Source organism: Telmatherina bonti (genome assembly GCF_933228915.1).
Source record: "Telmatherina bonti genome assembly, chromosome: 3".
Classification (NCBI taxonomy): Eukaryota; Metazoa; Chordata; class Actinopteri; order Atheriniformes; family Telmatherinidae; genus Telmatherina; species Telmatherina bonti.
In genome coordinates, this window is record NC_136621.1 from 33,716,467 (window position 1) to 33,743,307 (window position 26,841).

The 26,841-nt window shown below is 40.3% G+C and overlaps 3 protein-coding genes across 4 annotated transcripts in view; 2 read left to right on the forward strand and 1 right to left on the reverse strand.

The window, feature by feature from the left end:
* The window catches only part of pds5a (PDS5 cohesin associated factor A), a gene marked incomplete at its 3' end in the record, with an annotated part of 31,456 nt that extends 20,260 nt beyond the window's left edge, over positions 1 to 11,196 (forward strand). Inside the window, exons 17-33 of one of the 2 annotated variants that reach the window (XM_079238337.1) lie at positions 796 to 911; positions 1,811 to 1,916; positions 2,055 to 2,215; positions 2,409 to 2,532; positions 2,689 to 2,847; positions 2,950 to 3,018; positions 3,182 to 3,318; positions 3,457 to 3,580; positions 4,159 to 4,363; positions 5,080 to 5,194; positions 5,985 to 6,117; positions 6,385 to 6,504; positions 6,746 to 6,808; positions 7,090 to 7,235; positions 7,332 to 7,419; positions 7,496 to 7,764; positions 10,720 to 11,196. In XM_079238337.1, the coding sequence (XP_079094463.1) occupies positions 796 to 911; positions 1,811 to 1,916; positions 2,055 to 2,215; positions 2,409 to 2,532; positions 2,689 to 2,847; positions 2,950 to 3,018; positions 3,182 to 3,318; positions 3,457 to 3,580; positions 4,159 to 4,363; positions 5,080 to 5,194; positions 5,985 to 6,117; positions 6,385 to 6,504; positions 6,746 to 6,808; positions 7,090 to 7,235; positions 7,332 to 7,419; positions 7,496 to 7,764; positions 10,720 to 10,723 (2,139 nt within the window). Of the gene's footprint in view, positions 1 to 795; positions 912 to 1,810; positions 1,917 to 2,054; positions 2,216 to 2,408; positions 2,533 to 2,688; positions 2,848 to 2,949; positions 3,019 to 3,181; positions 3,319 to 3,456; positions 3,581 to 4,158; positions 4,364 to 5,079; positions 5,195 to 5,984; positions 6,118 to 6,384; positions 6,505 to 6,745; positions 6,809 to 7,089; positions 7,236 to 7,331; positions 7,420 to 7,495; positions 7,769 to 10,719 lie in introns of those variants that run through there. The other variant, XM_079238336.1, reaches the window with a different exon arrangement.
* Positions 11,197 to 11,591: 395 nt separating this feature from the next.
* ube2kb (ubiquitin-conjugating enzyme E2Kb) lies at positions 11,592 to 16,494 on the reverse strand. Its single transcript, XM_079264333.1, has 7 exons — positions 16,211 to 16,494; positions 15,302 to 15,395; positions 15,155 to 15,213; positions 14,302 to 14,384; positions 14,120 to 14,219; positions 13,827 to 13,955; positions 11,592 to 13,691 (listed from the first exon to the last, which is right to left on the reverse strand). Exons 1-7 carry the CDS (start codon positions 16,271 to 16,273, stop codon positions 13,617 to 13,619), a joined length of 603 nt encoding a protein of 200 aa, XP_079120459.1. The 5' UTR covers positions 16,274 to 16,494; the 3' UTR covers positions 11,592 to 13,616.
* Positions 16,495 to 18,859: 2,365 nt separating this feature from the next.
* Positions 18,860 to 26,266, forward strand: smim14 (small integral membrane protein 14). The gene is made up of 5 exons (XM_079265209.1): positions 18,860 to 18,956; positions 23,918 to 24,013; positions 24,727 to 24,775; positions 24,903 to 25,054; positions 26,199 to 26,266. The coding sequence occupies exons 2-5, from the start codon at positions 23,939 to 23,941 to the stop codon at positions 26,235 to 26,237; spliced, it is 315 nt and encodes a 104-aa protein (XP_079121335.1). The 5' UTR covers positions 18,860 to 18,956; positions 23,918 to 23,938; the 3' UTR covers positions 26,238 to 26,266.
* The last annotated feature ends 575 nt before the right edge of the window (positions 26,267 to 26,841 follow it).

A 26,841-nucleotide genomic window follows, 5' to 3' on the forward strand; every position in this document is an offset into this window, starting at 1 on the left:
AAGGACCTCCGTTGTAAACTCAATGAGGCTGTGGCAGACCGCCCTCGAGGCCAACTTCAAGCCAGTTTAACAAGTCTCCATCAAATGTAGCATATATCAAGGAGATGCCCTGTCCCCGCTGCTGTTCTGTATAGGCCTGAACCCCCCCAGCCAACTAATCAACAAGACTTGCTATGGATACTGACTCAGGAATGGGACCACCATGAGCCACCTCCTGTACATGGATCACCTCAAGCTGTACGTTAAGAGTAAGCGGGACATCGACTCACTGATCCACACCACCAGGATCTACCACAGGGACACTGGAATGACATTCAGACTAGAGAAATGTGGACAAATGATAACAAAGAGAGGGAAGGTAATCCATATGGAGGGCATTTCACTCCCAGAGGGCAGGATAACAGATGTGGAGGAAAGCTACAAGTACCTGGGCATACCACAACATACTACTGGCAGGCAAAGAATACATGGAGCATCATAACCAAGTAGCCGGCATAGTGTACAGGAACATCTGTGCAGAATATGGACTGGAGATCCCTAAGTCCCAGTGGGAAACTCCCCCCAAGGTGGTGGACAGTGAGAGGGCTAAGATCCTCTGGGACTTCCAGAGAGACAAAATGGTGGTGGCCAACCAACCGGACATGGTGATCATGGATAAGAAGCAGAGGAAAGCCGTAGTGATCGATGTATCCATTCCCAGTGATGGAAATATCAGGAAAAAGGAGCATGAGAAACTGGAGAAGATCAAAGAGTGTAAATGTGTGTGTATTAATTGCCTGCTTTTGCTTTGCACAGAGGGAAATCACTCGGAAATTAACATTCCCAAAACAACCAACCAATCCCTTCCTGGAGATGGTGAAATTCCTACTGGAGCGGATCGCCCCTGTTCACATCGACTCTGAAGCCATTAGGTCAGAATAATTCCTGTCACGTTTTAGTGTATCAAGAGCAAGGTTTTATTCAGAAAAATCTACATTTGTGTTCCTATGAAAGGGATCAGAGTATGCTTTATTTGAAAGGATTCAGGTTGGTTTGTAAATTCTTTTTGATTGGATTAAAATGTGTTTTTGTGCTGAGCACTGAAACATAAAACAGTCATATGACACAGCATTAGAGTCTTTTCTGCTTTTTCAGTCAAATAGCTGCATGCACTGTCTGTCATTGTGTAACACTGGACCATTAACAGGCTTCTCTCATTCATTGTGCCACCTTGTGGTGGTGAGGTGTAACTGCAGGGCTCAATCTGAGCTCCAGTTTAACCCTTTCTGTATCATGGAAATCTCCATGAGAGAGCAAACACACGTTTAAAGGTTACTTCCGCTCAAAATATGCAGTATGAAACTTTTTTTGTGATCTAGGTTTCATCTATGAATGCTTTAAACTGATAGAAAATGTAAGAAGATGTCCACGGGTTTAGCGGTTCTCGACTTAAGTTGTTTCGACTTTACGATGCTCGTTAAATAAATGTAGAAATAAAATAATAGAGCACTTTTCCAAGTTACGAGTGTCCGTACAAGTTCTTACGATGCACGCAGAGGTTAGATGACGCCTCAGTGCACGTATAATTACTTTATTTTAAATGTCTATTGTAATTGCATGTATATTTATTTCATTAATATAGTGTATAACACGTGTATTGAGAAGGTTATTTAATCATTCATTATTATTCATTTAGGGGGTATTTAAGGGTTAAAATCCAACTTATGCAGGATTTCGGGTGACTCCACGGCATAGGAACAGAACTTGTTCGTAAACCGAGGACTGCCTGTAGTTGAACATAAGGATGGTACTAATTTGTGTTTTGCTTTAGTGCTCTAGTAAAGCTCCTGAACAAGTCCATTGAAGGCACAGCTGATGACGATGAGGAAGGTGTAACCCCTGATACAGCCATCCGCTCTGGACTGGAGCTCCTTAAGGTACAGGCTTTGAATTAAGCAAAAGGCACAAAACTAGAAATATTCCCACCGTCTTTTAAAGCTTGATTGTGAAAAGTGCAAAAGTTATGTGCTTACTGTCCAGATTAAAAACTAATGAAACTTTTGTTCTGCTTTTAGGTCTTGTCATTCACACATCCCACAGCGTTCCACTCAGCCGAAACGTACGAGTCTCTGCTCCAGTGTCTGAAGATGGAGGATGACAAAGTGGCAGAAGCAGCCATCCAGATTTTCAGGAACACTGGGCACAAGATCGAAACAGAGTTACAACAGATAAGATCGTAAGTGATGGATGAGTAGCAGCGTTATCCTTGTATTTTTTCCTTTTTTTTTTTATAAGCAGGACTGTACATCTGGTTCAGATCAATCTAAAATGGCCTTTTGGTCTTTTTAAGTGTTAAAATGATCGTTTTTCTGGTCATCTCTGAAATGAAAGAAATGCTAATATGATGTCTTCCTGTAATGTGCTTTTAGGACGCTGATTCCCATCCTGCATCAGAAAGCCAAACGGGGCACACCTCATCAGGCCAAACAGGCTGTGCACTGTATTCATGCCATTTTTAACAACAAGGAAGTACAACTGGCACAGATATTTGAGGTCAGGAGTCATGTCTTGACAAGCAGTAATGACCTGATTTGTGATTTAAAGGCTAAATCAGATTTTCTTTTCATTAGTTTGCTCTTCATCTTTGTGTCTGTAGCTGAATCTGTTTTTAGGTGGTTGCACTCATGCTGTTTCATCTTTTATCTGCAGCCTCTGTCACGTAGTCTCAACGCAGACGTTCCAGAGCAGCTCATCACTCCGCTTGTGTCCCTGGGGCATATATCCATGCTGGCCCCAGATCAGTTTGCCTCGCCAATGAAATCCATTGTGGCTAACTTCATTGTGAAGGACTTGCTCATGAATGACAGGGTGCGTGAACTGTGTGTGTAGTTACAGTCTTAATAAAGCAGCAGCACACAAATTCAAATGTGGTCATGAGCATGTGAAGGATAAATGTCTTTATTTGTCCAGTCGGTGGGGAACAAGAACGGGAAGCTGTGGACCACCGATGAAGAAGTCTCACCCGAGGTTCTAGCAAAGGTGAGGCGGCCGGCAAAATTATTTCCTGCTCAATTCGCGTAACATTTTCAATTAATCTGTTCCATATTATCATGTTTTGATTGCAGGGATTCTTAACTTCTTTTACTTTCTGTATTAAAAACAAACAGATGAAGTGAAAACATGCTGCGTTTCTCTTCCTCAGGTTCAGGCCATCAAGCTGCTGGTTCGTTGGTTACTGGGCATGAAGAACAATCAGTCCAAGTCGGCAAACTCCACGCTACGGCTGCTGTCAGCCATGCTGGTCAGCGAGGGAGATCTCACGGAGCAGAAGAAGATCAGGTACGTCAAGATGTACTTGGATCTCTTTTCAGTTTATCATTTACTCTGAAAGCTGGAGCTTTAGGAGGAAATGGAAGCTCAGTTTGTTTAGTAGAAACTTGTTTGTTTATTGATGTTTCACACCTTTTCTCATTACAGTAAATCAGACATGTCTCGTCTAAGGCTGGCTGCAGGTGGAGCCATCATGAAGCTAGCACAAGAGCCGTGTTACCATGACATCATCACACCTGAGCAGTTTCAGCTCTGTGGCCTCGTTATCAATGTCAGTTTTACCCTTTACATTTAATCACAAGTCTTTGATCATTTTTTATTTCTTTTCCTTTTTTTTTTTAACCAGTCCTGTCCAGCATCACAGCATACAGTATAGCAATCTGTGCGCCATATTTTTGACAGACAGATCCGCTCGTTCAAGGGAGACATGTCATGTACATGGCTGCCATTGATATTCTGAATATTTCTATGATTCTTTTTGTTGAAATCATCATTGGTCTTTATATGGCAGTGCTGGACCTGGCAGGGGAAAAGAGAAAAGAAAATGAGAGGATCATTTTTATTTCATTGAACTGTTAAATCATCTATGACTTCTGTTTATCAGCCTTTCTGTAGTATTCTACACATAAGCTAAAAGCACTCTGAGTCGCAATTAATGTTATTCATAGTTTTATCATTAATGTTTCTAGATGTGAAAGAAGCCTACAGTTAAATCCACAATGATGATAAATCGCATACCAGACATAGTTGCGTGGCTTCTTTGAGTAATATGACCTGATCTGTGTCATTTTGAGCAAATTTTGTCATGATTTTGGTCTTATTGTTAAATCTGCTTGTTTCTTTGTGCAGGATGAGTGCTACCAGGTTCGCCAAATTTTTGCACAGAAGTTGCACTTGGCTCTGGTCAAACTGCTGTTGCCACTGGAGTACCTGGCTGTGTTCGCCCTGTGTGCTAAGGATCCAGTGAAGGAGCGCCGCGCTCACGCCCGACAGTGCCTCCTCAAAAACATTTCCGTCCGTAGAGAGTACATCAAACAAAACCCTCTCGCTCAGGGTGAGTTTACAGCCTCAAAAAGGTTTCACATGGACTACATTATTACATACAGCTGCAATTCCTGCTTTAAGGGAATCAGGGAACATCAAGACATTTCAGACAAGGGATGATCTCAGCAAAATATGTCTGCATTGCAATCCATTTTTAACTCCACAGAAAGTAATTGTTGTAGCTCAGTATTAATTACAATTAAACTTAAGTTATTTCCATACGAGTGTTTTATCTGCAGTTGTAGCAGCTGTCATGTGTCGTCATGGCAATACCAGACATGAACGAGCTTCAAGTTCCATGTTTGCTCGCAATGTGTTGTTGTAGATTCAGTCAAAAAGCTCAAAATTTGTAAAGCCAGCAAAATAGTTGCGAAATCCTTACCTTAAAATGTATAATAACAATACACCAAACTGCATGCTAACAAAGTTTAACATTGGGTTATTTCCTGTGTTCAGTGGTTACATTAATATTGGTGCAGCTGGTTTCTGTTTTGGCCCTTTTTTAATCTCCTAACGTAGTATTTAAGAGACTTCAACAGTTTTACGTTCACATGAACATGATGAGCGATCTCGACCATCATTCACATGTCCTCCGAATTAGATGCCATTTAGCCTTGTCTGGGTTTGTTTTATTATGTTGAAGATGATCTTTTTCTTTTCTTTTTTTTCTTTTCTGGAATGATATTTGTACCATTAAAATGAGCTATTTTCTCTCCCTCTCATTAGAAAAACTCGTCTCTCTTCTTCCTGAGTATGTTGTTCCCTATATGATCCACCTGCTGGCCCACGATCCAGACTTTACAAAACCGCATGAATACGAACAGCTCAAAGACATCAAAGAGTAAGTGCAGTGCTTCCCCAATGAGACTCACCACCCCTCTACAAGTTCATTTATATTGATCTTGTTTTTAAACAGCAGCATGTCACAATAGAAGCCATTTAAATGCCTGTTTCCTCTACTAGTGTTCTTTTATAACAAGCTAAACACCTTAGCGTAACACCTGTTCTGGTGTTACTCTAAGAACTTAACACGCCGCTGAAAAGCTAAATCTACTGCCAGTATAGTCATTTCTTAGTTGTATTACAACTTGAAATGGGTCCAATATTCTTTGTGGTCCAAAAAAAAACATCAACAGTTCTGAACTTTCAGAATATTTGAAGCGACTCCACTCGATAAAATTGTTATTATCAGGTAATTTAACTTTTTTCTGCCTCGAGCATTTTGCGTCCCACTATTTCAGTCACTTCTGGAAAATTAGTGATGAGGTTTGAAAATGTATCAGGAATTCCCAGCTAAGCGTAGCAGTCAGGTGGTAAATTATCCCATTGTCTGTCACATTAACACTGCTATGATGTGTTGGGCAGGTTTTGTGTTACAGCTAAAGAGTTCATATATACACCATTCATCAATTCAGCTCATTTCAAAGTTCCTCATACATCCTGTTTGATAAACCCGTATTTAAATCCTATAAAAATAACACGAAAGAGTCAAAATTGACCAAGTATTACATATGATGCCGTGCCACAGAGGCGTGTCACTGTTTTAAGGTTCATTCGTCGCCCCCCCCCCCCAGTGACTACACTTGTGACATGAATCATGATTGTGTGTGTGTGTGTGTTGATGTTTTCAGGTGCCTGTGGTTCATGTTAGAAGTGCTGATGACCAAGAATGAGAACAACAGTCATGCCTTTCTTCGGAAGATGGTTGAGAACATTAAACAAACCAAGGATGCCCAGTGCCCTGATGATGCAAAGGCCAATGAGGTATACACACACACACACACATCAGTAAATATTATAACAAACATCAGGATGGATCTTCATGGTACTTTCATACCTAGATCATATATGGTATTTTTTTTCACCCTTTTTCTGTAGCTGTAGCTTCCACTGTAGGAGAGTTTTACTCCAGCTGTTTACTATGAATCACAGTGAGAACAGACTGTGTTGATGGTCGTGATTTTATTTTCATATAAAAGTAGCATTGCGGTCAAACACTTCTTACTGCATTTTCTGTCGTCATGGTTACAGAAACTGTACGTCGTCTGCGATGTTGCTCTATTTGTGATCGCCAATAAGAGCACAGCATGTCACCTGGATAGTCCGAAGGAACCTGTGCTACCCTCCAAGTTCTTCCTCGTACAAGACAAGGTAACATATATGCACACAGCAGTCTTCAGCTTGTCTGCCATCTCAGACAGACTGATGTTTTCCTCTTCTAATCAAGACATACGATTCTGTTTTAGATTTAAAACTTCATCTGTGATTTTATTTTATTTGTAAATATCAAAATCTGCACTGCTGGGAGACAAAAACATGACATTTGTAGTGATATTTGTGATTTTTCCAGATAATTCTACTCATAATCTAAAAAATTAAATGTTTCCCTCAGGACTTCAAAAACGATAAAGAATACTTGACGACGGAGATGAGACAAATGCTTCTCACTGGGAAGGTAAATACACTTTTAGCATTTGGTTCCTCTAAGCCATGACTGCTTTATAGCTCACATTAGCTTGTAATTTATAGACAACCAGATATGGAATTGTAAGGAATATAAGATGAAGAGCTAAAGAGTTTATTCTAAGGTAAATAAGATTCAGTAAAACATTGGTATTTTAAGTATTGTGTGTATAAGAGAGATAAGTAGCAGAATAATACATTAAATCTTAACAGTGATTTGTTTTTAAGGCAGCATATATATTAAGATCATATTCATTTGTTCTGGTCATGCAGCCTAAGCCAGCTCCAGTGTTGGCAACGGTCAACAAACCCCTTACAGTACCAGGGCGGAGGATCTTCAAGACCACCACAGCTTCAGATACAACCAGTAATACCAGCACCAACTCCTCTCCTCTGAGCACAACGATGAGCAAGAACAGGTAAACTCACACCGTGTACGGCGGTTTAGTCACACTAGGAATCAAAAAGTTCTCTATTTCATCTGTGTTTTTGTTTGTTGTGTTTTTTTAATGCAGTAACAACACAGCTGCCACCGATTCAACGGAGAGCCGGGCGCAAGAAAACAACGAGAACCCGGTCATCAAGAACGACGAGGGGAAGAAGGTGGGCTCACGTGGGACGGAGGCATCTCCCAGCGTAAAGCGCTGTTGTCTTTACTCAGCTTCTCCGTGTCTTTCAGGATGAGCCCAGTCAGAAAGCAGCTCCTGAAACCAGGACGGAAGCGTCGCCTGTCAAGCGACGCGGACGCCCTCCTAAGTCGGCCGCTGCTGCTCCTGCGGCGGCTGAAAAAGAGGTAACCGCGCCGGCGGCAGGAGGCGGAGGTGGGAGAGGCAGGAAGAGAGCGGCCGACTCCAACTCATCAGCAGAGTCAATCAACATCAAGATGTCAAAACAGCAGCAGCAGCAGCAGAACGATGAAGGGACAAAGAGACAGATTGACCTGCAGAGGTAAGAGAAGAACAAGCACGGCAGGAAGTTGCACATCTTGCAGTTATCCACATCTTGGTACGATAGTTTTGCCTCATATAAAGCCAACCTTCAGGGTTGTCTGTCGTTGGGTCTGTGATACGTCTTTGTCTTGTGATGGCTGCACTCGGGTCTTAAGCTTGTTACGTCGTCCACGAGAAGCAAGAACTGAGTTTTTGTTCTCGGGGCTGCAAGAACAAGAAAAAACTTCTTTTTCATCAGTTCCATACATACTCCACAAGAAGCACGTCTGCAGCGGGGAGGGATCACTGAGGGGGGTGATGTCTGTTCTTATGTGCGATTAACCCAGTTGTTACCTCCGCCGAGGAGGTTACGTTTTTCGCGGCGTCTTTGTGCTCAAGATAACTCAAAAGGTTACAGACGGATTTTTATAAACATTTCAAGAGTTGTTGGAAATGTGAAAATGAAGAAGTGATTAAATTTTGGTGGTGATCCGGGTCACCGTTTGGATCCAGGAATGTTTTAAAAGGATTCTTTAACATTGTGCATGGCGGAGGTTTCCGCTCTCCGAGTGTTTTTCTAGTTTTATATTTAACGAGCAGCTTCGTCCGCGGCTGGGCGGGTTGTGCACGCAGCTGGGTCCGAGTGTTTTAATGCCACATGTAAAAATATTTGTACTTTCTCACCACCTTGATTAGCTGTTTTATCAAAACAATTCGTTTTACCTGCAACAGCAAAAACATGGAAGCAGCAACTCCGCTTCATGCTTTTTCCGTGTTAACCACGCCCACCTCAAATGTCCGACCAATCACACCATACTTCTCTGAGCCCCGCAAGAAAAAAGTTCTGCCAGCCTGATGTGTTGAGAACTGTCTCCAAACGCGTCCGTGAGAACAAAATGATGTCATTTTCTTCTGGAGGCCTCGAGAACAAGAAAAAAGTTCTCGCTTCTCGTGGAGTATGGAACAAGCTTTAGTAGGTTTAAGCGACAAAATTTTTAACCTGACTAAAGTCCTGACCCACCCACTTGAGAAAGATTTCCCCTCAGGACAAATCTTTCGACCCTGTGATGATGTTGCATGCTGGAAAAATTGTTGACCAGAATCTGCTCGGCTGCAAGGAGTCGATCCTCTATGATTGGTTTATTCCCTCTGATCAGCTTAAGTGAAGAGAAAAAAGGGAGTCGGCAGAGCATTTGATGTGCTTTTAACTTTTAGATCCTGGTTTTCAATTTTATTGTCTGAGCAGATGGTCATAAAGGGAATTTTAAAAAAAAAAAGGGGGGAGAAACAGAGATCCTGGAAAAAAAACAGAGCAAGTTGTAGGAGGAGTTTTCCTAGACAGTGAGGGCTTCACAGTTCAGCACAGCGACCAATGCCTCCTCACACACAGCTCTGCTGTAGGATGGACCCCATATAACCAAGGAGATGTCAAGTAAAAGGAGGAGAGTTTCCTCTGGTAGGCAGGGAGAGTGTCATCAGAGGGGAGGTATGTGGACTGGTAGTGAGTTGGTTTAATGAGACTATTCCTGAAGTCAGCTGTAACCACAGACCACACAGTGACGTTGAGGTCTCAACTGCATCAGTGTGCTCCAGATGTTTGATGAGTTTGGATGTTGGGTCCATCAACTCGTCTTAATCAGATGCCAGTTCAATGTTTGCAAAATTGTATTTTAAATCCATTTTTATCATCCTTCAAAAGGAAATAAAAAGTTTGTGAATGTGCAGAGAAGGATTTGCGTGGTTGTGAAAGAGTCACATCTGTAGGAAAAAATCGAAGTTGTTTTGCGTACATCCTGTTCAAAGATGTGAAGCAGCAAACTGGGCAAGACTGAAGTTGCAAATTTTCTCCTTGTTTTTATCCTTGTGATTAAATAGCGGTGACTTATCAGACTAAGGAGACAGCTTCCTGTCTTTCCGAGCCGCTGCATGCTCTTGAAGGGGAAACAAGCAAAGGGGGAGGAGGAAGAAGAAGGAGGGACATTTACAGCTGCAGAATATTCATGAGTTTATATTGAGCTCATATGTGACAGCTTCATTATATAAAAGTGTTTTGGAATATTACGCTGGTATGTACCATATAGAGAGGTGATGTTCCACCTGCAGACGAGGATTGGACCGCCAGGGTCCCTGCCTCTTGCTGCCGCCCAGCTCACATTGCACCTGACCTCTACAGCCCCTCCTGCAGGAGATGGGTCCCATGTAATCCTTTCGGGCTGAGCCCGACCGTGCCTCACTTGCAAAAACCCGGCCACCAAACACTCGCTCTTATGCCCCACCTCTGGCTCCAGAGGCAGGGTCCCTGGTGACCCACTTAAGGGCAAGGGAACATTTATCCCCATGGTCGTAGTCATCATATTCAGAAAAAACAGAGTCCCCAAGCCACATACAGGCGGCTGAAATGAGTTTCCTCCGCAGGGGGGGCCGGGCTTAGAGATATGTCATCCGGGAGGGGCTCAGAATAGAGCCGCTGCTCCTCCGCATCGAGAGGAGCCAGTTGAGGTGACTCATGCATCTGGTTAGGATGCCTCCAGGACATCTCCCTGGTAAGGTGAGGTACGTCCCTGCAGGAGGAGACCCTGGGGAAGATCCAGGACATTCTAGAGGGATTATGTCTCTTGGATGGCTTGGGAACGCCTCAGGATAATCACCACCGCTCCCCCCTGCCACGTGCAGAGCTGGCAAATTTGGCTAGGGAGAGGGGAGTCTGAGCTGAACCACATTTGTGTGTGTGTGTGTGTGTGTGTGTGTGTGTGTGGACTTGATTTATTCTGAAGAACAAAGAAAAAAAAATGGTGAAAATGAAGGAACTTGGCCACTTACAGAAAGATTCATTACACACTTAAAGTCAGAAAGCTTGCTGTGAATGTGGACTTGGACACGTGTGATTGTGGGACATTTAAAATATTTTCCACCCTGACAAACTTCAGATAAATATTATATGTTGACACTGATGTTGACTTTTGTTGTTTTTCAGGTAAAGAGGAGACGTTAAAGACGGAATCCCGACTGGGCCAGAATCTTCCTCGCACCTACCCGACCCTACGTACATGCTCCTCTTGACCATTAAAGCTTTCCTGGAGACATTATGGACCTGTTTAAAACAAACGCTGAATATACAAACACACACACACTCACTGACTTCCTAGAAGGTTTTAAACACCTTGTAGTCATAAATTGAAACTCGCTGTATGTAGATCTTACACAGAAACATATTTTTTCCTTTGTGTTTGTTGCTCTTTGCTTCTTTTATGGAGCCATTTTTAAGAAAAAAAAATACAGGATGGACATTTTACAAAACGTTTTAATCTGGTTATGATTGTTGCTTATTAAATTTCCTGGGATCTTTCCCACCCTGTTGACTCTTGACTTCTTCCTCCTTGGTATCTGTGCTGCACAATATTTTACATTTTCAAGCTCACTACTTTTGCAGTAGTTTGTAAATATGCGTGTGCAACTTTCAGCAAATAACAAAAATACAGGAACATCAACGTTTCCAATAGATTTTTATAAACTTTGCTGTTAGGGGTTTGACTACGGCACTAATTCCAGGGAAACGGTCTGGGTGTTGCCTTAGCTGCTGCCGGGCATGCTTCTTACAGCCTTGTGGTTTATTTCCAGTGTGTACAAGACAGAAGTGAAAGTTTTTTCTGAATACTTTTAAGCTTTGTTTGCCACCTTGTGGGTTGTCTTAACGGGTTATTTTTTTGATGTAGTTAAAAGTATGCCTATTTAATTTTTTCCCCCAAAAAGAATAAATGCTTTTAGATGTTAACTGTGCAATGAATTTGTTTTGATCAGTGTTTAAAGTGCAGCATTCAGAAACACAAGCAAACATTTTTTTCCCCACTTTTTTTTAATCAAAGAAACATGACACTGTCACAATAAATAACCATGCTTATTGTACTGCTGATGCTTGCTTCCAGGAAAAAAAACAGGTCTCAATCCAAATGGAGAAACCGGTTCAACAGCCTCCAACCCTTCTTTATTTTTTCCTTTTGTTTTAAGCTTTATCGTGCAATATTGTATATGATAACACCAGGAAGACTGAGTGGAAAGAGGCGTGTCTTTCTACCTTTTTCTTAAAAATGCAGATCCAGCTCTGAATGGTGCCCCCCCCCCCTCCTGTGATTACAACATTGCACTTTATTAACAAAACCTAATATTTGCAAGGAGATCGTGTGCATTTCTTGTTGCTTCTGAACTTGTTGGCTCCAACTGTAAACTAACTTCACTGTCGGCAGAGAGGGTTGCACCGTAACTTCCATTTTGTCCTGTAATGCCTCACTGAGGTGCAGGTCAGGCAAAACGGGTGAAACTTGAACATGAAATCCCCCATCTGAAAACGCATGTGCACCCCTTCTCTGTAATCTTGACAAGTACAGTCCATGTACATTTGACAACACTTGTATCTTAAGAGGAATTCCAGTCTCTTTAATACTCCAAACACAAGCTTAAGTTTGGCTGTGTAGTAAAGCACATTCAGTAATGTGCGTAAATGTTTATATGGCCAATATCTTTGATCAAATGCTGTTTATTTTGAATTAATGATTAGATTGCAGATTATCAATGACCATTAAAGAAAAACCAGAGCACTGCAAATCTAAATCCTCCGTGACATTCAAAAATCACTCATTTCGTGACTAAGAACAAATCTGTTCATAGAAGAGGAAAACAGTATTCCAGCAATAGGTTCATTTCAACCAAAAAAAAAAAAACTGGTAGCCCACACAAAACTTAAAACTGGGTGTGCTTGGCAGCTTTATGAATAGAGGTTCAAAAAGTCTTGAAGTTGTGAGGTGATAAAACAAATGCACCCACATCATTTGGCCAAATGAAATAAAGGCAACAGAACATGCAAGGATAAGAAAAGACACTAGAAAAGATTGTGTTGTGGTGTATCAGAAGAAGAGGTGGCACATAATGACCTGCACAGACTTACACTAGCTCTTACCACCCCCACCCCCCAATGTTTGGGCCTAGATTTTGCCTGTGCGACCTCTATAAACAAGAGCAAAGTGGGAGGAAGAAGAAGAAAAAAGGACATTCAGAGGGATCTCTCGTGGATCATAGAAGCATAAAAAGATATCTCTTCATATAATTGTAAACTAGGCATATTTTATATTTAAAATATTTTTACAATGCCGTCCATGTAGGAAAAAAAAATGTATATCCCCACTGTATTTTAAAAAGGAACACATCTATTTACAGAACTTCCGTTTTCTTCCTGTGCATGTGTGCAGATGTCGGAGGATGAGGATGTGCGATACAAAATAAAAAGACTTTATACATCCAAACTTCTGCAGTGGATTGAAATATCTATGATGGAAAAACAACCAGTACATGGCTCATGCACAGCACTATCCAGTCAAGTAAATTTAACCCAGCAAGACTCATTAAAAGTCCATCAAGGAGAATGACACACATCCCAACTTGCTGCATGAAGGAACTTGTTTTGTAGTGACAGAGAAGTGTGCAAGACTCCCCTGAATTTTACCCTGCAAAACCCACCAGGCAAACAGCAGCAAAGTGATGAAGCACAAGAAAGAAAAACCAAATGGGGTAGGAGGACACGATGCATGGTTTAAAGTTTGAGCTTATTACAAAGCACACATTTCAAGTTGAGAGGGAAAAAAAAGACTAGAATGGGTGGATGGGATCAGACAGGCAACAGGATGGTGTACATGTTGGCAACTGTGGTGCTACTGGTGTTGAATTCGTAGCAAAATAAGAAGGCTCAGACTGCTGTGGTGAACGTAGGGAGGGTGTTTGCTTAACAAAAGGCAATGGTGGAATGGTGCCAGAGAGGAGCTGATGCTATGATGTTGGGAGTTTTTTTCTTTTTTTCCTGGTATCCTCACACTCGGATAGAACTCAGTTGCTGAGGAGCAGCTCTGTCGCCGTTTCCACGTCCCAGGATTTTGAAGACAAGGCCGCTATTACTGCATTCTGAATAAAAACAGGAAGAAACATGGAACTGACTGATTAAACTTAAAAGTATTCTGTAAATGCCGGGTTTGCCACATAGTTGTTCAACAAGCACTCCAAAGCTGAACAATTTATGTTAAATATAAAAAAAAGTACCTTATCAAAGCCCATGGCACAGAGTTTGTCTATTTTTCGCGTGTAGTCCGGGCTAGAGACAGGAGCGCCTGCGTAGACGTGTGACCACAGCCTTGCAGTCTGTTTGAACATTTCTGGGTTCTGCTTATACTGAGGAATCAAACATAGTTCAAGCTTTCAAAGATCTGCAGACCAACAGTGACCAAAATATAAATTCAGGTTGACGAGAAGATTAAACACTTGTACAGTAGAAGGTCAGCGTTATCTTGGCAAGAAGAAGAAGACTGAAAAAGACAAAAGAAGGAAAGTCTAACCTGGTTTGCTACAACTGCGTCCTGTGGGTCGTCTGGTTCTGCTGCAGCGAGAAGAGCCTGTAGAGACAACAGCACCGTCCGCAGGGTCATAGCAGCTGCCCTGGGTGAGACAGATTAAACGTTGCAGCATGTCTAATGGATCTCTGGATACAGAACCAAGAGTTTAGAAATGTCTCACTCACCACTGGTCTTTTAAAATATCCAGACATATTGCTCCTGTCACAGAACTGATGTTAGGGTGCCAGATCTTGGTAATGAAGCGCACCTACAGAAAGCAAAGCATTCCATGCACTTAATATTCACTCTTAGGAACATCCCATCTAGTTCGCCTAAAATTCCTGGTACTGTTTTCTGATAGTCTCTGGACATGTGACAAATATAACAGAATATACTTTCAAACGGCAATTTCTTGTCATCTGTTAAGAGTATTTTAGATTAAATATTTAGGTTTGCTAAACTGGATAAAGAATATGTCAGTATTTATGAAACCAAAACACTAACTAAAATTATGCTTTGTGTACAGACGGTTGACAAACTGGAGAACGTACTAACCTATGGTTGATGGATAGACCTCTGGATTTAAGGTGGTGGGTCACTGTGTTGCCACTTACAGTTTCAACACACATTAATATTATCTCTACAAATCTATAACTTTACTGGTGGGATGATAGCCTATAGTGTCTAAATGTCCAAGCTCTTCATTAGGTGATTTGTCAAACGGAAATGTCATGACAGCAACAGATGTATTCTGACTAACCTCACAACCTATAGATAGAAGTATTGCCATTTCTAAGAGGCAGCTCTGTTTCATCACAGGTGATCATTCAGGGAAATGTACTTATTTAAGGAGAAACCTCACCCTTCAAATGTCAACCAACTTACAAAACAATCACCAAATTTGCGTCCTGTAAGAGTCAAAGGTTAAGCATTTTCCTTGTGTTTGCTGCTAATCTGTATTAAAATGAACATCACAAGCAAAAGACAAATAATTTCTCATTTCTTTCAGAAGAACAGATGAAAAATAAAGACACGTACCTTTGGTGGATTAAATGGGTATGTTTCTGGGATTTTTATTTCAAGTTGATATCTGCCACCTTGGAGCGAAATTACAGTAAAACTATTTAAGCATCACCAATCTTAACATTTCTGGATTGTTGTTAAAGTTTAGGTGTACGGCAGTACCTTCATATGGTGTATCCGGAGGACCTGCTATCTCACCCCTCAGCTCTGTGAAGTTTTCATCCACCAAGTCAACTTTAATCTGGTTTTTGCTTGTCTGGGAGTTGGGACAAATGACAGATGAACAAATATTAAAAAATAAAAAATAAATCTTTAGTTCAATCACACATCTCAGTTTATCAAATATTTAATCAAGCTTCAGCTTCTAAATGTAAAGATATGGACATGCTGGTGGTATCAAAAACATTTTATATAATTTCCTAAATAAATTATTAGTGTATATGAGTTTCAGAAGGAGCAGAGGCACTCATGTTAGCAAAACATGTAGCTAGTTACTGTAGCTAGACAAGCCAAAGTTAACGATTAGATGTATATAACTTGACCAGACAGGTAGAAAGACTATATAAACCTTGTAAATAGCCACCATCATCCACACTGAACACATAAAACCGATAAGTTTGTTTTGTGTTTTGGACATTGGACCACAACACGACATGCTAATGCTAACTAAAAATGAAATGACAAAATAACATTTCCTTAAGCATGCTACAAGCTGCTTTACTAAAATGACTAATTAATAGGATAAATAATGGTCGTACGTAGGGTGTAAGCAACAGTTCGTTCAAAGTAGGATAGTTTCAGCTAGGTATTTACTCACTGGTATGCAGTATTGTTTTGTTGGGAACAGGGGGGCCTGTCAATCCCCGGTGTTTCCTGAACACACCCACCTGACATTACAACAGATGAAGCTAAAGCTAGCCTGACCTGCTGCAATACCGGACCGGGACTTCCCTGGGAAATTTTGTTCTATCCTAAATACTTGCTGACATAACACATTTCAATAAAGTCTAAAGAAAGAACAAGGGCGTAACTGGATTAAATAAAAAAAAGCAGACAGACACGTGAACGCACCTCTTCGCTTTTCAGAACTTCTTTGAACTCTCGCTTGATCCGTTGGACCGCGATGTTCGCCATGGTTGCGCCTTTTGACGAGCTGCTGCTGCCGCTGCCTTGAAGGTTTCTCTCCCGGTTTTGTCTGAGTGTGGAGACTGCTATCTGTGTGATTTTTTTTTTTTTTTTTTTTTTTTTTTTTTTTTTTTTTTTTTTTTGGACAGAGCTCCTTTCACTTTCACCGTCCTGCGCTTCCTCTCACCTTAGCGGGAGCCCACCGTTGCCATCGACTGCATGCCTGCCAGCCAGCCCAGGGCCGGATTAAAAGTGCACAGATCCCTGGGCTCAGACTGTTCCAGGGGCCCCCCTTCCCCACCACAACATTGTTAAAAATTGTGAATGATACTCTGTGAAACGACATTTCTAACAATTCTCAGTCAATGGTACCAATAGCAATGCACTATTGGTAGTGGTGTAACTATCTGGCTTTTATGTAGGGCTACTCGATAATGACAAAAATTATAATCACGATTATTTTGACTGAAATTGAGATCTCGATTATTTAACACAATTATCCAGTATTGTTAAACAACGGTGCGCCATGGTGTTATCGACCAGGTCGTCCATTATAACCGTCTAATGCACGGTTCCGAGTTGTTTACTCCGCTTTTATCGCTAATATAGGAACTATTTTATGTTGGCCTCGATGTACGTTTTATGCCAAAAACCGCTGTCAGGCTACACGCGTTTTTCTCATTTACCTGTTAAAAAACAGCTGATTTGAACCAGCTGATTAATGTGTTGCTGTGGTAACGCCCGTAAAGGAGGGATATTACAGTGATTTAACTCGTCGAACTATGTATACGAAAATAATGCAGAGCCGACTGAGACTGGCTGCCTGGGATCGCTGGGAGAGACTCCCGCTACTTGTTCCTTACTGTAACTGCAGAACAATATGTGCCTTCAAGTCAGTCGCCAAAACACCAGAAAAGTCTCTAATAACTCCAGTAAAAGTTGCTAGATTTGTCGCCAGTCGCTTCTAACAATAAAAGTCACCAGGTTCAGTGAGAAAATCGCCAAGTTGGCAGCAGTGGCTGAATGAAACCAAAGTGGCTGTGGGAGGAGTTTACAGCACAGCACTGCAATGCCAGTGACGCTCGATTAGCAACTGAAGACAGCAGGAGAGGAAACTGCAAAGAGAAAAATAATCGTCCTTTTTTATTTTTATGATCGTTGAAAACCCAGATCGTAATTGAGATTAAAATCTGATTAATTGCCCAGGCCTTCTTATATGTACATTTTATTTCATGTCCAAATTGCTGGTGTTTGCCCTAAGCTGTCCCCACATTGGCCCCAAGTGGGCTTGGGCCCCTGGGTCTGTGCCCATAATTTCCATTGGATAATCCGGCCTTAAAACCAGCCAGCCAGCGCGCAGCATCAGTCAGTCCAGAACATACAGCTGCCGCATGGAGCACGAGCTGGAACTTTCATTCATGAGCTAAAGTGACTGGCTGAAAACATGGGTTAGTGCTCTTTTGAAACATGCCTTTCAGGTCATTTCTCACACCTGGTCTCTTGGACAGAAAGGTTTATGGATTTTTTTTTACATTTAACCGATCTCTTATTGAATGGAAAAGAATAAAATATCACATTTTAAATGTTACTGAAATGACCTGAAAGGCTCATTTGATTATTTAAATAGCAGTTGGGATATTTTGGCTGAGAATACATCTTTAATACTGCAAACTAAGACTTGTGTTTACATAGCAGTCTCATCTTTGACAATGTACCTTTCTGATTTACACATAAGGTGACATTTGACATGGACAACTGAATTTGCCATACTTTTAAGTATTTCAGTCAAAGGCAGATTTAGTGTAGCTTTATAATCAATTTATTCTAGATTTTAATGTAGAAAATCCATGCAAAAATATTGCATTGAGCGCATACCACACTAAAATTCTTCATACCAGTTCTTCTGTTTAAGATGGTAAACCTTTACACATCTCACTGCTTCTTCATAGTGCTGTAACACTTTTTGAGACAAGGGTATACTAAGACAGTTATTAAATAAAATGTTTATTATTGATAAAATAACCAAACTATTTTCCACCATAAATCCTTATAACCATCACAGTGTGGCACACTTACTTTTTCTGACTTACATCTTGTAAGACAGTGGGGGGAAATATGTAAAATTTTGCAAGATAATGCATCAAGCTGATGTGCAATTTTAGTCTTTAGTGTAATAGTGTTGTGTAATCAATAAATATGTCACTGTAATAAATAAGTGTAATAATATATAAAATGAGTCTGCAACTGCACATAGGTAGCAGTGCATGATCAACAGTAAACAAATCACATATTATAGAAGTAAAACGCTTCCCTTAGACCAAGTATTTTTAACCAAATATGTCGCTATATATTTGTATATACAATTAAACAAATGTTTAGAATTAATCTTCCTCTGTATGCTGGCAAGCAGATGGACTATTTGTTTACTTTCCAGACGGTGCGCTTGTTCTGATTGTGATTGGATGGAAGATCTGTCAATCAAAAGTCTAGCCCAATGAGAAACGCTTGTATCGGCTCAAGAGGTCCCGGATGTCTGTCGTGAAGAATAGGTGGTTGGCTCACGTGTACTAAACAAAACAGACGGATGGCTGACAAGTCTGCGGACTGACGGGTCTGAGAGGAACAGCAGTGCAACAGCAGCACCGCAGGCCTGCTAAGGATATTCATCATTTCCGAGGGTGAAAAAGCTCAAGTAAGTGGAATTTTGATTCATTGCTTTTCTTTGCTACATATGTGTCTAGTCATGAACACGGACACAAAAGAAAAAGGCAGAAAATGAAAATGGTTGGGAGTTTTCTGCTTGCTGGCTAGACTCGCAAGAAGCTAGTTATGCTAAAGGAGTTCGACAGCAAGAGTTGTGGTCATGTTTAACCAAAAGAGTGGGTAAATAAGAGGCTGTAGCTGCAGCTTTGACGGCTCATTAGGTTTCAGCTGTGTCAAGATAAACAGACCACGTCGCCTGTTTGTTCATTCTTCTGCAGATGTGCGGCCAGACCCCCAGAAAAAATCTAACATGTACATGTTAGGTGCCAAAACTAACTGACCTGCCTTGACTGCCATCGTCATGACAGCCAGTGTTCCAGATTTTACTTTACTGTTTAAGAGAGATGTTGATGTAAAAAAAACTGTTTCTGGTGCTGTTTAATGAAGTTACTGACTCGGCCAACACTCCCAGGCCATAGTAAAAAGTACAGACGCAGTCCTTTTTCTTCTTTCTTTCTTGGTTTATACATGTAATATCTTTTAAAACAGTTCACAAATGAGTAACAATACTTACATACAGGCATCTCTTTGTTTTCACTTTCTGAAGTACTATTTTTAAGATTAGATCGACTTTATTTATCTCCCCACAAGGGAAATTGATATATAGCAGCAGCAAGTGACAAGAAAAAAGAAGATATAATATAAGTATAAAAAGTATAAAATATAGCTTTAAAATTTAAAAGAATAAATATATATTTACACAATGGACTCATGTATAGGTATATACCTTAGGGCTTTGATAATATGTATTTGTGCCGATTCAATTTGATTCTGATTTTTTGGGTGCTGATTTGATTTAAATTGCAATTCTCACAATTCTTCGATATTGCTGACTTTTGGAGATTAAAAACAAACAAAAAAAAATGTACAAAACTTTTCTTTGCTGTCATTTTTTTTCATTTTAACTAGGAAAAAACAACACAGCAGCTAAACCATCATTCTGGTGCTATAATGCCCAAAAAGACAAGTAAAAAGATAAATAAAAACCATAAAAATGACAAAAAATTATAATAAATTATTTTTATTTATTTGAAAAAAAAAAGATTTTTTTAACATAAAAAAAAAAGATTTTTAAAATTGTGAAGCAAAAAAATCCCAATATTCAATTTTTCGATTATCCACCCCTAATATGCATACATACACATGAATGATTCCAAATATTACCATTAGTAGGTGATACTGATGTTGAATGCTAATGGTGAGAGGAGTTGTCCAGGATGGTTTGAAGTTTCCTAAATGTCCCTTTCTCACTCATCTCCTCTATGGAGTCCAGGGAGCAGTCTGGGGTAAAACCAGCCACTGTGACGAGTCTGTTCGGACTCTTCCTGTCTCCCACCGTGTGTCCTCCTCCCCAGCAGACGGCTGCATAGGACACTGCAGGATGCCACCACAGTCATTAAAAAGTCTGAAGTAGAGTTCTGCACACACCAAAGGAAGTTTAATTAATTTCACAAACATTTAAAAGAATATTTTTTGTCATTGTATTTTTTTTTTATTTTTTTTTTTTATGATAAGGGTTTGATTTGGTTTCATTGGTTTTATTTCACATGTTGATATTTGGTACGTGCTCTCAGGGATCACTTTATCAACGTAAATGTGTTCTTTTAAAGCTGCATTTTCAAGTTTTTTGACAGTGGTGTCAAAAATGTGATTTCTACTTGGACTTAGCTGTATTAATAATGAAGTGGACATTCAACCTGATCCAACACAATTATATCAACACCACACAGATCAAGGAAACTGTCATAGTTTTCTTTCTGGAAACGTCACCTACATCCTGAAAAGGGTAGGTGTATGAGCTGAGTTGTATACTTTATTAATCCTCAAAGGGAAATTATGTTATTGCAGCAGTGCTGGGTCAGACATTGGTTCCTACCAAAATAACACAGTTGAACTCCAGGGACAGAGCAAACAACTAACAATCCAATGTCTGATTTGCCCTGACTCCTCTTTTATGCAATGTCCAGATATATTGTACACAAGTGGGTACTGCTCATTGTCACGCTGTCAGCCCCTATAGGTTAACAGTACTTCCAGAGAGACCTGACTGTCTACTAGGTAGACATTTACACACCTTAACTGCAACATTACATCCTACTGGAATTCTCACAGCATCTTTTGATACACACTGTTGCTTCACTATGCTACCATAGACTCCACAATTGCCATGTTTCCTTATAATGAGGAGTTGTGACCTTGTTTCCATAGATCAAGTTGCTTGTTTCTATCACAAGATCTGGCAACCCAGTTCTGGCATAGCTCAGTGCAAAAAATGAATGTTGTGCTGAAAAGAAGACACTCTTGTGGTGCAGCAGAAACCTGACCAGGCTAAAGCTCTTTGTTTTGTAATTAAAGCTTTGGATGAATGCAAAAACATTGCAGTTGCACACAGAGATGTAGTATCATCTGTATATGTAGTCATACATATGATTATTTTATCTGCAATTCATGAAAGCATTAACTCCAATATTTTCAGAGACTTTTTTTTTAAAGAAAAATGAACAACTAAACACAGAAGGACAGTACAGGAGGAGCCGTTACAGTGATAGATATGGCAATTAAACAAACAGATAAGCATACAAACCAAACAAACAGTCACGTTGCAGTTGCATAAAAAAGGGAAATATTAGCACATTGTGATGGGCTGAAAGGCAAATAGATATGGGTTTATAGAAGACCATTACATCTGAGGTGCTTTTTAATGAAAGAGGGGGTTTAAGTCTAGTTTTAACAGTCCATGACACACTTGTAGATTTTCTCAGTTACCTGAGGTGCCACATATTGTGAATCTCAACTTTTCCAGTTTAAGGGTCTGTATAATTTCCCTCATCCACTGGGACCAGCTCCGGTGGTTGAATATTTTCCAAGTGAGAAGAATCAGTTTTCGTATTAACAGAGTGATAAATTTGATCATTTTCAGGCTGGTTCCAGAAAGATTTTTATAGTTCCTATGGGTGGGGGGGATCGAAACAAAAAAAAATCAAATATCGGGATTCCTTTTGCTTCACAATTTTAAAATAGATTTTTTTTTTTTTAAATTAAAAATGAAAAATTTTCAAACAAATAAAAACAATCCATCATAAATTTTTTGTCGTTTTTATTGATCTTTTCCCTTGTCTTCTTGGGTATTATAGCAGCAGAATGATGGTCTGACTACTGCGTTGTTTTTTCCTTATTGAAATCAAGAGAAATGATGAGCAAAAAAAGTTTTGTACATTTTCTTTAAAGGATCATGAGAATCGCAATTTAAATCGAATCAGCATAAAAAAAATTGGAGTTGAATAGAATTGGGATGAAAGCATATCGTCATAGCCCTGGTTCCTACAATGCTGAAAATTAATAATAGGATCTGGCTGAACCACCATTTTAAAAAAACCCAAACTTCTGATAGTGTGTTCAAAGTTAAGCTCCAAGAGGTCTGAAGTTTAGAACAAAGCCACTATGAATGTCCCAGAGAGCTCATGTTAACATTATAATGGGAATATTATTTACGTTTATTTAATATTCATTAGTCATTGTATTGCTGTCTATGTTAACATAGCCAAGTGCATTCCTGATATTCCCTTAGTGCTCAAAGCTTGACCATTTTGTTTTCCCAGGATCTCACATTCCCTATGATGATACGAGGAAGAAAAGGTTTAAATTTCCCTTTCCTTGTGTGTATTTTGCCCCTGTCCTACATCTTAGACATCCTCCCTCAGTTTGTCTGGGTTTTGGATCTTTTTCTTGGCATTGGTTGGGGTTTGCAAAGTGCAAAAAGAAGCCCTGGAAACAACACAGGATTCAAACTAGCATCTATTTTTTTGCTTTTATTCTTCAAAAAAAAGGTCTGAAGATAATCAAATAATACTTTGTTTGTAGAATATCAATTAAATCCTGGATTTGCAGAATACATATTTGTATACAAAAGTATTTGTTAAGCTAAATGGTGCAGAAGTCATATACTCTGCATCAGTTATGATACATTAAAGGGTTAAGAAATGGTCCAAGATGTGAGCGATGACCTACTTCTTTTGTTACAAAGGGTGGGTTTGCACCACAACGGTGACAGTGGTGCACCAAGTGGGCAGAATTTACATACCTTTTAACCTCTTCATGACCACTGCATTGCCAGTGATCCAGTAGTACATTTTATCACCATCTGGTGGTAATGAAGAGGTTAAACCACCTTTCAGCTGTTGCTGGATCCTCCAGTCAGATCCAGCAGCCTGTCCATCATTTGACCAGTTCATAACTAGTTTTTGTCCACAGATTCTGTTTCTTTAAATTCCTTACTCGGTTGTGATTGCTCTCCTTTTGTATACACGTATGATGCTCATCTTATCCCAAGGTGAAGTAATCGTGCACGAATGTTGTGGAGGTTGGCTGGCTGAACAGTTTATCCAGTCAGTCAGCCAGTACGATGGCGGATTTTCAAGCTGTTTTGTTTCTCTTTATGATTAGATGTTCTGCAGAAGTGCTCTTATCATTTATCTTTAATAGTAGATTTTATTGTATCAGTCATTAAAAAAAGTTGTTATCAGCTGACCTTTAATTCAGCTTGATACGTACATATGGCTATAATCGACTCTTTAAGCTATGGTTAGTTTTTCATCATGAACATGGTAAAGTTTTGGGACATCCTTGTTGTTGTTATAAATTTTCTTACCTACTTTTTCTCTGCTCCAACAACTAGAAAACAAATTTGGTAAGGAAAACATAACCCCCTATAACTTAGCTGTTCCCTGTTAATGTGGCGATAATGCAGAACATGTTGGCTGTTCTTAGCAGAGCAGTCTCCTCCCCCTTTCTGTAGAACAACAATACAACGCAGCACTAACAACCAGCAGCACTGGACTTGTCTCACTTGTTAATGTGCGTCCTAGCTACATCTAGTGCTTCTCTTTCAAGGTGGATACTATCTGGTGAGAAATGGCGGAGGGAGGCTTTGACCCTTGTGAGTGCATCTGCACCCAGGAGTACGCCATGAGGCGCCTCATTAACCTGGTAAGCAACAAAACTGAAAGGCTTTTAAAGTCACTTGAATGGCATGGCAGATTCAGCAGTGTTGCTGTTGAGGTGCAGGGACAGGTTGAAGTATTTCAGGAATGTAATGTGAATAAGACACGTAGAGAAGGAAGCAAAAGCATACGTTTCAGCAATCAACGAAAGGCTTTTCAGAAGGACGGAGAGGGAAATGAAAAGCTACTCAGTCACACTGAGACAACACATCCTGGTTCCTGTTCCGTGTTTGTTTTCATATCCTATCAGCGCTGTCCTGGAAAGATGTCTCTTTCTGCTTCACTGTATGAAACAGTGATACAAGTTTCCAAATATGAGGTCAGATTTGTAATAAACAATACAGGCTGTTGTCCTTTTGTTCAGATTTCTGGGGATCTTTGCTTTTTATACAGAGGCTAAATTTACATGGCAGATTGTGGTTGGCTGAGAGCTTCCTACTATGCTACTCTGAGCTCTGATTTGCATTGTAAGATCACCTAAAGATGTAATGTGACATTTTCCAGTCATATTTGCATGGCATACTTCATAAAACTGTTTGATTTTTATAATAAGGAAATCTTTATGGTGTAAAATACAACGCTATAGGAAGCTGTCTGATTATAGGCCACTTATGGTTTTCTCTTTTCCCAGATGAGTGCACTAATGAGTGAATTATTCTGTCATATGTTCCTTCTATAATCTTTTTTTTTTTTTTCCAGCTCAGGCAATCTCAGTCCTACTGCACAGACACGGAGTGCCCACAGGAGTGTATGTATACCCACCTCTTTAATAGACACTTTGTGGTGTTTCCATGTCAGAGTGGAAATGGCAGCACTCATTTTCTCAAATAAGAAATATTAGAATACATCTATGTGAAAGTTGTGTTTCTGCACAGTGCCAGGACCCAGTGGGACAATGGGTGGTGGGGACCTGACCCTCCCCATGGTTCTGATGGGATGGGTCGTGGTGGTTTTGGTCCTGTTTCTATTGCGCCCATCAAGTCTCAGGGGACCCCGTCCTACAGGCAAACCAACTGGACCTCATAATGTAAGTACTTAACATTATATTTTCATGCCATAACTTAGGGCTGGGAGATACGACAATATATACTGTTTGGATGATAGAAAATGTCTATCGTTTCATATGAGGCTCTATCGTTTACGCCACAATAAAGTGCTTTACTACAGTATTTATGTCAAGATGCGCTTCACCGCATGCACGCTGCAGTATATAAATAAACATGGAGAAGGATGTTGGCAGATGTGTTTCAGAGCAGGATAATTCACTAAAAGATGACCAGCCAACCCAAACTGATGAGCTTGTTCATAAAAGAGGGGAAATTTCTGTTGCATGGATGCAGTTTGGATATAAAAAGACCGACGTGGAACCGACAACAGACTGGCTCACAGTCCCGACAACGGACTCCGACACAACCAACTCATTTTATCACCTGCGCAGGAATCGGGATAAAGAATACAGAATAAAGAATAGAGTCAACAAGCAAAAGCAACATTAAGTGGGGGCGAAAGTGTTCATAATAAACCTCAGACACAAACACTGCAACAGGCATTTACCCATGAAACGCCATACAGCCATAGTTCTCACAGATGGAAGGAGATCACTGCTGCCGTTTCCAAGCACATCTGACACATAACTGATGACTGACACAAAATTACACAAAAAAATTTATATTGTTATGTGGAAATAAAATGAGCTATGTCGGGATATGAGATTTTGGTCATGTCGCCCAGCCCCTCCATAACTCAGGGATATTCAGGGATACAGCCCTGCAGGATTTTAATGTATCCCTGCTTGAATGCACCTGACAATACAGCCAATGAAATTCTGCACAATGACTCATTAATTTGAGTCATGTGTGTTGTTGCAGGGATATGTTGAAAACCTGCAGGGCTACAGCACTCGTGGGAACAAGTTGAATAGCCCTGCCTTAGCTCAAGGGTGTCTTAACTCTAGGTCCTTAAGATCTACCATCCAGCAAGTTTGAGATCCAAACCTTCTCCAACAAACCTGAATCAAATAAAAAAAATGTCTTGTTACCAGGCCTCTGTAGAGCTGAATGACAAGTGCATGTGGGAATGCTGCCATTTGTTTGCAGGATACTGGGTCTCAAGGTTTAACTCTTACTGGTTGATTATATTTCAGGATGTTTCTGTTCCTTGTTTCTTTGCAGAGTGAGAGAAGGGAGCCCCCAGCACCCCCTGTCGACTAACAGTGGAACCAGACCATCAGCAATCATCCACCTGCTCTGATATGAAGCTGCCCAGTTGGTTGTAGCTGACCAGGACAACGGCATCTCCCCATCAGCCTTCACTCACATCTTTTTTTTTTTTTCCCCTCTAATAATCTTGTTACAGCAGTTTTCTTTTTGGCTTATAACACTTTTTTTTTTTTTTTTTTTTTTTTCTTTCTTCAATAAGCCAGGATTGTCTTATAAAAACTGGCGTGTTGATGTATCAGTTTGGCTCCATTAGCTACTTCACTATGTCTTAAATCTGGTGGTGGAGCTGCATTGGATAAAAGTCCTGATCTCAGCTCTGGTGCTCACTGATCTGCAGAAACTCTGACTTGAACTCAAAATGAAGAATAATATGACATGATAAACAAAGAGGGAGGGTTCATGTTGATATCTTATGTGGTTACATTTTGGTTTTGATGCTTTCTGAGTGATGATTGGTGGTGGGATCTCGTGTCTCTCTGAGACATTCCATTGCTGCAACTTTAAGGTTACAACCTAAAGGGTTGCCAGTAAAGATGTCATTATATCAGGTGTATTTTCAAACCAGCAGGATGACAGAATTAATTTGTTTTGGGTC